Source organism: Ranitomeya variabilis, chromosome 4, assembly GCF_051348905.1.
Source record: "Ranitomeya variabilis isolate aRanVar5 chromosome 4, aRanVar5.hap1, whole genome shotgun sequence".
In the NCBI taxonomy this organism is placed as follows: domain Eukaryota; kingdom Metazoa; phylum Chordata; class Amphibia; order Anura; family Dendrobatidae; genus Ranitomeya; species Ranitomeya variabilis.
In genome coordinates, this window is record NC_135235.1 from 470,239,622 (window position 1) to 470,252,479 (window position 12,858).

Genomic DNA, 12,858 nt, shown 5'->3' on the forward strand with positions numbered 1-12,858 from the left:
TCAATCACGCTAGTTTAACTGCCTCAACTCAGCATGTACTCAACTCATGTAAATTCAACCAAAATGTTACTGTGTGATGATGCAATATGTGAGCATTTGAGGCCCCACTTAAACGTTTTGCCCATGGCCCCACTTTGCCTAAAATTAGCCCTGATCAAACCAGGAAATCTTCAGCGACTCCAAGCTGAACAGTTTAACCCCTGCACTGCTAACAGAAACCTTCACCGTTTAATGTGTAGGAGAAGTGCTTCTAATCAGTGCAGGAGTTTTGTGAAATCTAATGTTGCCGACTTCTGGCCCCTCTCTGTCATGGTACATCCGTGACAGAGGTATTTTCATCCAATCTTCCTTGGAAAATTATTCCAGTTCTGTGAGATTCCTGGGTTGTCTTGTATTCACTGCTATTTTGAGGTCTAGCCACAGATTTTTAATGATGTTCAGAACAAGGAACTGTGAGGGCCATTGTAAAGCCTTCAGCTGGCGTCTTCTGAGGTAGTCTATTGTGAATTTTGACATGTGTTTAGGATCATTATTAGTGATGAGCAAGCATGCTTGCCACTACTCGGTACTTTTGACATGTGTTTAGGATCATTATTAGTGATGAGCAAGCATGCTTGCCACTACTCGGTACTCGGCCAAGCATCTCGCTGCTCGAGATCCTCGGAGCTTGCTGAGTATTTCCAGGGTTGCTTCGCAGGAGCTCGGGTCCCCGCCCTGTATGTTTGGCGCTCTTTAGAGAGCCAATGAACATGCAGAGATTGTCTGCCACACAATGTAATGCCGTGGCCATGTTGGTTGTAACGTTACAGTGATTGGCTGGCCGCGCAGCGTCATCAGGTCTATATCAGACCTGGCACCGCCATGCTTGTCACAGTCTACTGCAGAATCAGGCAGTGTAGGGAGAGTTGCTGCTGAGCTAGGGAGAGATTTGCTTGTGTCTTAGTTAATGTATGTATACCACAATATATTAGACACATATCCATCTCACCTTACAGTTCTGAGGACTAATCCAGCTGCATACATATCAGTGCTAGGCAGGCAGGCAGTGTATATGGTAGACTGCAGTGCATATACTGTAGCTAGAGAGTCCATTCCAGTTCTGTCTGCTGCTGCTGCTTTGACAGATATTTCTAGACATAGCCCTAGGTATCAGGGGCCAGGAATAATTTTTTTGGATCTTAATCCTGATTATTTGATTAAAAAGCATTCCAGAGAACACAGTTTTTCTGCTCCACTTGCTCGTTGGCACTGCAGAATACAGCCAGATCCTTTCCATATTATAGCACTAAAAATCCATCTATTTAAAACTGTGGTTTGTCCGTCACAAGGATCACATACAATTGCGCCCACAATTCTGCCATTTCTGGCCTCCATTTAAATTTTGCTCCAGTGTGTTAGCAAAGTTATTGACACCAGTTTGCTGGTAAAAATAGTTACCTACATGCCAACCATTTAAAACTGTTGTTTGTCCGTCACACGGATCACATATAATTGCGCTCAAAATTCTGCTATTTCTGGCCTCCATTTATATTTTTTTGCAGTGTGTTAGCTAAGTTATTGACACCAGTTTGCTGGTAAAAATAGTTACCTACATGCCAGCTATTTAAAACTGTTTTTTTTTCCATCACACAGATCACATATAATTCTGCCCACAATTCTGCCATTTCTGGCCTCTGTTTAAATTTTGTTGCAGTGTGTCAGCAAAGTTGTTGACACCAGTTAGCTGGCCTGTAGGTAACTATTTTTACCAGCAATTTAAAATTGTGGTTTTTCCGTCACATGCATCACATATAATTGCGCTCAAAATTCTGCTATTTCTGGCCTCCATTTATATTTTTTTGCAGTGTATAAGTGAAGTTATTGACATCAGTTTGCTGGTAAAAATAGTTACTTACAGGCCAGCAATTTAAAACTGTGGTTTGTCCGTCACATGGATCACATATAATTGCGCTCAAAATTCTGCCATTTCTGGTCTCCATTTATATGTTTTTGCAGTGTGTTAGTGAAGTTATTGACACCAGTTTACTGGTAATAATAGATACCTACATGCCATCTATTTAATACTGTGTTTTTTTCCATCACACGGATCACATATAATTGCGCCCACAATTCTGCCATTTCTGGCCTCCATTTAAATTTTGTTGCAGTGTGTCAGCAAAGTTGTTGACACCAGTTTGCTGGTAAAATAGTTACCTACAGGCCACCTATTTAAAACTGTGGTTTGTATGTCACATGCATCACATATAATTGCGCTCAAAATTCTGCCATTTCTGGCCTCCATTTAGGCTTCTTTCACACTAGCGTCGGTTACCGACGCTAGCAGTGAATGCGCCGCACAACGGGGGCAGCGGATGTATTTTTCCAGCGCATCCGCTGCCCCATTGTGAGGTGCGGGGAAGTGCGGGGAGGTGGGGACGGAGTTCCGGCTGCGCATGCGCGGTCGGAAAAAGCGGACCGTCGGCAGCAAAAATCGTTGCATGTAACGTTTTTTGCTCCCAGCGGACCGCCACAACATGGCGCAAAAGTCTCACGACGGTTGCAACGTGTGTCAATGCGTTGCTAATGTTAGTCTATGGGGCAAAAACGCATCCTGCAGACAACTTTGCAGGATGCGTTTTTTCCCTAAACGACGCATTGCGACGTATTGAAAAAAACGCCAGTGTGAAAGTAGCCTTATATGTTTTTGTGTTAGTGAAGTTATTGACACCACTTTACTGGTAAAAATAGTTACCTACAGGCCAGCTATTCAATGGATCACATATAAGTTCGCTCCAAATTCATCCGTTTGAAGTGAACATGGAAAATATTGTCCTCCACTTCAAATGGACAAGACACATGGCAAGGGATGGGGAACTGGACTTGATGGTGATGGTGCATGCAGAGGCCGAGGCCATGGGCAAGCTGAAATTGTGCCACAACAAACACTCACATCTTCTCGCCCGACCTTCCTGTCTCAATTATTTGGGGACCGTAGCACACCAATATTGATCCCAGAGCAAATGGTTGCTGGTTGGATAGCGGATAATGCTTCCAGTCACTTTGCCTCCACCACCACCCTGTCTTCCACACAGTCAAGTCTCAGTAGCCATGAGTCTGGACCGCATATTCCTCACCCTGATTCTTCTTCCTCCCACCATGCCGAGTGCTCGGAAACAACTGATCCCACACTTAGACACTCCGAAGAGCAGTTCACTTTTCCATTTATAGATTTGGGCCTCGTGCCCGGTACACTTAAAGCGGGGCAAGAGGAGATCGCATTTAGGGATGCCCAAATATTTGAGCAGCCACGGTCACATGAAGGCGACAGTGGGAAAGTTTCACAAGAGGTGGACAATAATGAGACACAATTGCCAGAAAGTCAGGAGGAGGACCAGAGTGCGGAAGTGGAAGACGAGGTGGTGGATGATATAGTAACTGATCCAACCTGGCAGGAGGACATGCAGAGCGAGGACAGCAGCACACACAGGGAGGGAGGCGTAGCACCCCATCAGGCAGGAAGAAGCAGTGTGGTGGCCGCAGACAGAAGGTGGGCAACTGTTCCCCATAACACCAACACGACAGAAGTTGCCAGTACAACTGTTAGGTCTTCCCAAGTCTGGTTGTTTTTTAAAGAATCTACCGATAACCCCAAAATGGCCATTTGCATCACCTGCCAGGCCAGCATCAGCAGGGGTAGAAAACTACCAGCCTGACCCCCACAAGCATGACCAGGCACATGGCAGAAAAGTACCTGACTTTGTGGGCCGCAGCCCAGGGTCCAGGAACAGTGTCTGCGGGTGACACCACTGCTTCTTCCGCCATTGTGCATTCAAGCCAATCCCGTGTCCACTGGGCATGCGAAGATGCCTCCTGCCCTCCTGCCCTGCACCTGTCATTGCACACACTCAATTAGCACCATCAGCAAGCCTGTCCACGTCCTTGTCGCAGCGCAGCCTTCAGTTGTCCATACCCCAGTTCTTGGAACACAAGCATAAATAGGCTGCCAAAGCCCCACAGGCCACACTACTAAATTCCCACATTTCGCGACTGCTTGCACTCGAAATGTTGCCTTTTAGGCTCGTGGAGACGAAAGCTTTTTCAACCTGATGGCGGTGGCCATCCCTCGGTACTCGGTCCCCAGCCACCTCTATTTCTCCTGGTGTTCCCTCCCCGCATAACACAAGCACGTGTCCCACAACATTAGCCATGCCCTCAACAATGCAGTTACTGGGAAAGTCCACCTAACCATGGACACGTGGACAAGCGCTTGTGGGTAGGGATGGTACATTTCACTGACAGCACACTGGGTTAACATAGTGGAAGCCGGGACCCAGTCAAACCTTGGGATGGAACACATCCTCCTGACGCCGAGGATTGCGGGCCCTAGGTCAATCAGGGTTGCCCCCACAGTCTACAGCTCCTGCACCTCCACCTCTTCAGCCTCCATCTCCAAAATGACCACATCAGTCACAGACTGGAAGCACTGCAGAACTGCCTCAGCCAAGCAGCAATAGTCTGTGCTGAAGCTAATATTCTTAGGAGACAAACTGCACAATACTGAAGAGTTATGGACAGCTCTGAAAGAGCAGGCAGATCTGTGTCTGACACCGTTGAACCTATAGACAGGCATGGTCATGTGGACAATGGCCGAAACCTAGTGGCGGCTCTGAGGCAAGGCGAACTCACACATGTACCATGCCTCACCCATGTGCTTAACCTCGTGGTTCATCGGTGTCTCAAACCCTACCCGGAGCTGCCAGATCTGCTTGTCAAAGTATGCCGCCCCTGTGCCCATTTTAGAAAGTCAGCTACAGCTTCCGCTGCCCTTGCCATGCTTCAGCAGCGTTTACAGCTTCCTGTTCACTGACTGGTATGTGATATCCCCATGCATTGAAACTCTACACTGCAGATGTTGGAAAGGATTTGTGAGCAGAAGAGGGCAGTTATTGACCACCAGCATCAACAAGGCAGTTGGTATTCAGTTCAGACTCCACACATAAGACCTCAGGAGTGGAGATGGATGTCAGACATATGTACCATCCTCCAAAACTTTGAGGAATCCACCAAGATGGTGAGCGGCGATGATGCTATAATTAGCATCACCATCCCGCTTCTCTGTGTTCTGAAACACTCTCTGCTCACAATCAAAGAGAATGCATTGCAGGCGGAGCACGATGAGATAGAGCAAGGAACCATACAGGGTGATTACATACAGCCCAGCCTCATCTCATCTCAACATGGATTGGGGGACAATGAGGAAGAGGAGGAGGAGGAAGAACAGGAGCTAGTTTCATGCTCTATAGATGGTACTACCTGCACAACTATCATACCGTCTGTTCAGAGTGGATGGCCTGAGGACAGGGAGGAGGAGGAGGAGGAGAGCATGGTCATTCGTCCTCTTGGCAAGGACACGGAAGTTTTGCCTGTTTTCAGTCTGGCACCCATGGCTGAGTTTATGTTACGCTGCCTTTCCCGTGACCCTCGCGTTCTCAAAATTTTGGGTGACAGTCATTACTGGTTGGTGGCACTTCTAGACCCAGGCTACAAGGAGAACCTTCTAGCTCTTATTTCCGAGGTGGACAGGTCTACTAAAATGGGGCAGTATCAAAAGGCCCTTGTTGTGAAATTATTAAAAAAATTCCCATCTGAAAACGCTGGCGGCAGAGTCATAGTTTGTAGGACAACCAAGGAGTACAGGCGAGAGAGACACAACTACAATCCAGCAGAGGCAGGGGAACACTGTTAAAGTTCTGGAAGCGTTTTCTCAAACCCTCCCATCACACAGGCCCTGAAGCACAGGGTACTCTCACAAGGAGTGCAAAGTTTGGGAAAATGCTGAGGGAGTACCTTGCTGATTGTATCAATGTCCTTTGTGATTTTTCTGTGCCTTATAATTAATGGGTATCCAAGCTGGACACATGGTATGAACTGGCTCTCTATGCCTTGGAGGTCCTGGCCTGCCCTGCTGGTGGAATTATAACTGATAATCCCATACACTTAGTGCATGGGCATTACAAGTCTAGAACACCTGCTCCTTTCTAATGGGAACATTTTTTTTATAAGGCCCTCTTCCACATCTCTTCCAAGGGGCATTGGAGTGCCTCAAAATTTTTGGCAGCCCTTGCATTCACTGCATAGGCAAACACTATGGGAGACCCATTTCTTAATAATGGGAACATTTTTTCATGAGGCTCTCCTCTATGTCTCTTCAAAGGGGCATTGGAGTGCCTCCAAATTTTTGGCAGCCCTTGCATTGACTGCATAGGCAAACACTATGGGAGACCCACTCCTTGGGACTTTCAGAGACCCTCCTTCATAAATGAAACAGGATGTGTCTGATGACGTGTCACACACCACATGGTCAGATAAGGTTGCAAAATGTTAAAATGACAGTTCCCAGTGAATGTATTTGTCTTGGTTGAAAGCAATACTAAAGTTCAAAAGCGCATCAAAAACACTAAGTGTGAACATAGCCCAAGGTGTGGAGGAGCATTTTTGTTTTTGGTTATTTATTTTGCCTTATATACAAGTCATTACCCTGGGAAGGATGTTCCTTAACATAGTTCCCAGGAAAATCCAGTTTGGTTCTGTTTTTGTATGTTTTATTGTGAGCCTGTAAAAGTGGCGTAAGACTCTGACAACATTGTTCACAGCAGTGACCTGGGAGTCAGAAATGCTTCCAGGGGTTTCCCACATGCTGTTCCCATGACATATGAGTACTGTTCCCATCGATTTCAGGAATTTCTAGCCCCTCTGCAAACAGCCGGGGGTAAGTGGGGGGGTGGGGGGTGCCGGGCAAATGTTCGAATTTCCCTTAGCATTACATTGGGCTCGTTGCTCGGATTGAGCATCCGAGCAACAAGCACCCAAGCATTTTAGTGCTCGCCCAGCACATCACTAATCATTATCCACTTGTAGAAGCCATCCTCATTTCAACTTCCAACTTTTTTACAGATGGTGTTATGTTTGCATCAACAATTTGTCTAAAATTCATTGAATCCATTCTTCCCTCTACCTGTCAAATGTTCACCATGCCATTGGCTGCAACACAACCACAAAGCATGATTGATCCACCAACATGATTAATGGTTTACGAGATGTTCTTTTCCTCAAATTCTGTGCCTTTTTGTCTCCACACATACCTTTGATCACTGTGGCCAAAGAGTTCTCAAGACTTGTTTCCAAAATGCATCAGGCTTGTTTACATGTTTTTTGCATACTTCTGATGCAGAATCTTATGGTGAAAATGCAGGAGGGATTTTCTTCTGACTAGTCTTCCATGAAGGCCAATTTGTGCAGGTGAACAGTAGAACAATGTAGAACAATGTACCACAACTCCAGAGTCTGCTAAATCTTTCTGAAGGTCTTTTGCAGTCAAGCGGGGTTTCTGACTTGTCTCTCTAGCAATCCTACGACCAGCTCTCACTAAAATTTTCCTTGGTCTTCAAGACCTTATCTTGCCTGTTCCTGTTAACTGCCATTTCTTAATTACATTTCACACTGAGGAAAGGGAAGCTTGAAAAACACTGTGCTTTCTTCTTAGATCCTTCTTCTGCTTTGTGGGCCTCCATCATTTTCATTTTCAGAGTGTAAGGCAGCTGCTTAGAAGAACCCATGGCTGCTGTTTTTTTGGTACAAGGTTAGAGGAGGCTGGATTTTTATAAAGATGGCAGGCTAATTACGTGAAAGTTTTCTGTGCACACAAATCTCCAACGGTGCCCAAACTTTTGCATTGCCCATTTTCTAATTTTTAAAATGAAAAAAATGACTTTTTTGTCTAACATACAAAGGAAATGTGTCATTGTTAACATTAGGCCTTTTAAAGATTGTTTCATCTTCAACTTGCTTAAAGAAGTTGTCCACTACTTGGACAATTTCTTGTTATACCCCTCGCTTGGCCTTTATAAAATATAAAGCTTTTACTCACCTCCCGTGCTGGCGGCACTCAGTCTACCGTGGCTCCCGTGCTGTCAGCACTGGTGGCGTCACTGTCCCCGCTTCCGGACAAATTGAGCAGAAAGAGGAAGTCCAAGATCAGCTGCAGCCCGGACTTCCTTTTCATGTTCGATTTGTCTAAAGGTGGGGACAGTGACGCCAGCGCTGATAGGTCACAGTCGTCATGAGTCACAACAACCGCACTTGAGCCCAGAGAGCGCGAGTGCCATTACTGCGGGAACGGTGCCAGCACAGGAGGTGAGTATAGGCTTTATTATTTTATGGAGGTCATATATTTTGATCATGAAGGGGTTGCGCTATAACTGTTCACAATAGCAGTAATTTTGACCAGAGGTGCCCAAACTTTTACATGCAACTTTAAGTGTTGATTACATACATCTTTCTGCTCTATCTCACAGAATTTAGTGCTTGGGGAGGGAATACAGCTGCCCAGCTGCACTGCTTCTTTCCCAACACTGCTGCTGTGTGGGTTTCCTCTGGGTTCTCCAGTTTCCTCCCACACTGCGAAGACATACTGATAGGGAATTTAGGTTGTGAGCCATAATAGGGACAGTGATGCTAATGTCTGTAAAGCCTCATGCAATTAATGGTGCTACATAAATAACAAAAAATTAAATACTATGGCACACTTTTTTAATATACATATATAATTTTGTACTAGTTATTAGCTGTGTCAGTTGCAGCAGGAAACTATAGCCATTGTGCTTCCTTCCAACTAAAGGAAAATACATTTTCGGTGAGTACCACTCAACTTTTCTGTTCTATTAGGTTGGCATATGAACATAAAGGGGATACAATGGCCATAACACTCTATAAGTCAGGGAGGAGAGCAGCAACTAAGATCGATTCCCCTCATGAAGCAATAACTTTGGTGCCAGCCCTACAAAACCGAATTTCACCTGGTGACAAAGGTGATAACATCTATTGGCACGTGCTGTCCTGAAATGACAACCTTTTGATGCAACCTTCCACTTGCCATATTCATAAGCCACAAATCTGTTAGTATTTTGAACATAAAGTTGAAAATAAGTTGTCACCACTTGTATGTTAAATCATTCTACAGATAAGTGCATTTGCTCATTTTTATGCAAAATATTTTGTCTTCAATGTCGATCCTCAGTTAGGCCGGGCTCACATTAGCGTTTCTGTGCGCAGCACATGATCCACATACATCCGCATGTGTCACGCATACATATCTTTAAAATGGTGTACGCGGGGACAAGCTTTTGCATGTGTTCACATGCGGATGCGTCGTTTCACGGTGTGCGGCGGTGTCTGGCAAACGCAACATGTTGCATTTTTTGAGGCGTCAAATATTGTTCAATCATCCGCATGCGGACGATTGCGTAAAAAATGCATTACCGTCTATGGGAACGCATTGGTACGCAAGGACATGCGTAGCATGCGTTTGATATGCATGCTTTCTTTAGACTGCGCATGTCCAGAAAATGCACATAAAAAACAGGAACACATGCCAAAATGCACTTAAGCGCGTTTTTGTTTGCGTCATGCGCAAAATGTTGCGCAGGCATAAGCATGCTTTTGCATGCATTTTGGCATCCGTTTGCGCATGAAGATGATACGCTGTGCACAGAAACACTAATGTGAACCTAGCCTTAGACATATTAGAAGAAAACAAATCGTTCTCTGCAATATATGTTAATCATTGTCTGAGCTCAGTTCAGTCTGGTATTCTCAAGGAGAACTTGGGATATGCACATAATACTGCTTGTCAACCAGTGATCCTTTAAGTTTAAGTGAAAATGTTTTCACTTTTTTTATGTACAGTGAAGGAAATAATTATTTGATCCTCTGTTGATTTTGTAAGTTTGCCCACTGACAAAGACATGAACAGTCTATAATTTTGAGGGTAGGTTAATTTTAACATTGAGAGATAGAATACCAAAAATAAAATCCAGAAAATCACATTATATAAATTATATAAATGTATTTGCATTTTGCAGTGAGAAATAAGTATTTGATCCCGCTGGCAAACAAGACTTCATACTTGGTGGCAAAACCCTTGTTGGCAAGCACAGCAGTCAGTCGTTTTATGTAGTTGATGATGAGGTTTGCGCACATGTCAGGAGGAATTTTGGTCCACTCCTCTTTACAGATCATCTCTAAATCATTAAGATTTTGAGGCTGTCGCTTGGCAACTAGAAGCTTCAACTCCCTCCATAAGTTTTCATACGGGATTAAGGTCTGGAGACTGGCTCCATGACCTTAATGTGCTTCTTTTTGAGCCCATCCTTTGTTGCCTTGGCTGTATGTTTTGGGTCATTGTCTTGCTGCAAGACCCAGCCACGACCCATTTTAATGTCCTGGCGAAGGGAAGGAGGTTGTCACTCAGGATTTTATGGTACATGGCTCCATCCATTCTTCCATTGAAGCGGTAAAGTAGTACTGTGCCCTTAGCAGACAAACACCCCAAAAACATAATGTTTCCACCTGCATGCTTGACAGTGGGGATGGTATTCTTTCGGTCATAGGCAGCATTTCTCTTCCTCCAAACATGGCAATTAGAGTTAATGCCAAAGACCTCAATTTTTGTCTCATCTGACCACAGCTCCTTCTCCCAATCACTCTCAGAATCATCCAGGTGTTCACTGGCAAACTTCAGATGGGCCTGCACATGTGTCTTCTTGAGCAGGGAGACCTTGCAAGCACTGCAGGATTTTAAACCTTTACGTTGTAATGTGATACCAATGATTTTCTTGATGACTGTGGTCCTAGCTGCCTTGCGATCATTAACAAGTTTCCCCTGTGTAGTTTTGGACTGATTTCTCCCCTTCCTCATGATCAAGGATAGCCCACGAGGTGAGATTTTGCATGGTGCCCAGATCAATGTCGATTGACAGTCATTTTGTGTTTCTTCCATTTTCTTACTATTGCACCAACAGTTGTTTCATCTTTACCCAGCGCCTTACGTATGGTTTTGTAGCCCATTCCAGCTTTGTGCAGGTGTATGATCTTGTCCCTGACATCCTTAGAAAGCTCTTTGGTCTTGCCCATGTTGTAGACGTTGGAGTCTTACTGATGAATTGAGTCTGTGGACAGGAGTCTTTTATAAAGGTGACTATGTAAGACAGCTGTCTTTAATGCAGGTAACGAGTTGATTAGGAGCGCCTAACTTGTCTGTAGAAGCCAGAACTCTTAATGTTTGGTAGAGGATCAAATACTTATTTCTCACTGCAAAATGCAAATAAATTTATATAATTTATACAATGTGATTTTCTGGATTTTAATTTTGATATTCTATCTCTCAATGTTAAAATTAACCTACCCTTAAAATTATAGACTGCTCATGTCTTTGTCAGTGGGCAAACTTACAAAATCAGCAAGGGATCAAATAATTATTTTCTTCACTGTACATACAGTTACTTTGTCATCTTTTGCTATGCCTTGAAATAAATAAGTCTGTGCAGATGGCTCTATGAACCTAAATTGAATTACATGGTCTTTCACATTAATTTGCACTTTGTTGGAAAGAATATAACTCACCGTAAAATTACAGAGAATGAGAAAAAGCGCCATCTCCTTCACCAGTCTGCGGCTGACACTGAGACGTCCAACATTATGTAAATATGCCACAGATGCCCTGCGGATATTAACTATGGAAAGCCTTCGAGGAGTGTCATCATGCTCCCCTTTGTTCTCCTTGTTGGCCTGTAGATATGAATGCTCCTTGTGCTCTTTTCTCATGCCTTCTATTATGAAAATATTTTGAAATATATGTTGTAAGATCATAAGGATGGAGTACATCAGGTTCAAGCTGTTGAGCAGATTCCATGAACCAGTGGCTACAACAGCAACCATGGAATAGTAAGAAATTGAAATCTGACCAAGGGCTGCTCCAAGCAGTAGAATAATTTCCAGACTTCGAGTATAGTTTTTCGTTGGACCTCTGTGACTATTGGTCGTCTTCTGGTGATGTGTGTTTATCTCTGTGCTGAAGTTTCTTTTTGTCTGAGAATTGTTTTTGTCCATTTGTTCATTGTTCATGTTCTGCATTTCAGTATATCCATTGGGCATTTCACCCTCTGCTTGCTTTTCATTGTCCTTTGACTTTTCCTCTCCTTCTATTATGTGATATCCAATTTGTTCTGGATCCTCAAAGTTATTCTTTGCTTCATTTGACTCTCCATGTTCATCTGCTTCTGCTTCTGACTGCCTATGATTCTTATTATTCTTCATATTCCTGTGCCTACAATTTTTTTGCCTCTTTTCTCTGCCTTGTATATCAGGATCGTCATCATTTTCATTATCCTGTCTTGTGAGATCAGTGTGTCTTTTATCTCTAAAGGTTTGGGCAATTATTCCTATTAAGCAGGATACAACCATCATTAAAAGCAGAATGATACAATACATAAAATATACAATAAAGGAGGTTGTGGCTACAGTTCCGGTTGAAGCTTGAACTTGGTACTGGATGAAGATACAAATTCCAACTAGTAATGCAGCAACACCCAAAACTGGTCCATAAAGGACCCCTTGCAGATGAAATCTTGGGTGGGACAGTATAGAATGGTGAAGTTCTCTTCTACCGACGTTCCTCCACATTATAAAAAGCATGGAGGCACAAATCAGACTGTATTCGAGATTGAAAGGGTATAAAGTTACATATCCTCGTTGAAAGGTCCAACAAGTTGAGAATTTAGGGCACAAGCATCCAGAGGTGCCATTTCCATCTAGGGATAGAACTAACATCAATGTAGAATTAGTACTCAAAAATGTCAAGCATTCAAACAACATGAAAATGGTACTATAGTCACTGGGTTTTAAGTACTTGCCTGATGTGTTGTTTAGCTGTAAGCTCTCCGTCTCTCGGTGCACAGAGTCGTTTATCACAGCCAGGAGCCAAAGCAGTAAATTGGTAGCCATAGTTAGCATGATGCACCACCTGGGGATTAAACTGAAATG

At 43.9% G+C, this 12,858-nt stretch overlaps 1 protein-coding gene across 1 annotated transcript in view; it reads right to left on the reverse strand.

Moving 5' to 3' along the window:
* The window catches only part of OTOP3 (otopetrin 3), a 104,826-nt gene that overhangs the window by 12,568 nt on the left and 79,400 nt on the right, over positions 1-12,858 (reverse strand). Inside the window, exons 5-6 of the mRNA XM_077251745.1 lie at positions 12,729-12,838; positions 11,440-12,638 (exon numbers count right to left, since the gene is read on the reverse strand). Coding sequence (XP_077107860.1) covers positions 11,440-12,638; positions 12,729-12,838 — 1,309 coding nt within the window. The remainder of the gene's footprint in view (positions 1-11,439; positions 12,639-12,728; positions 12,839-12,858) is intronic.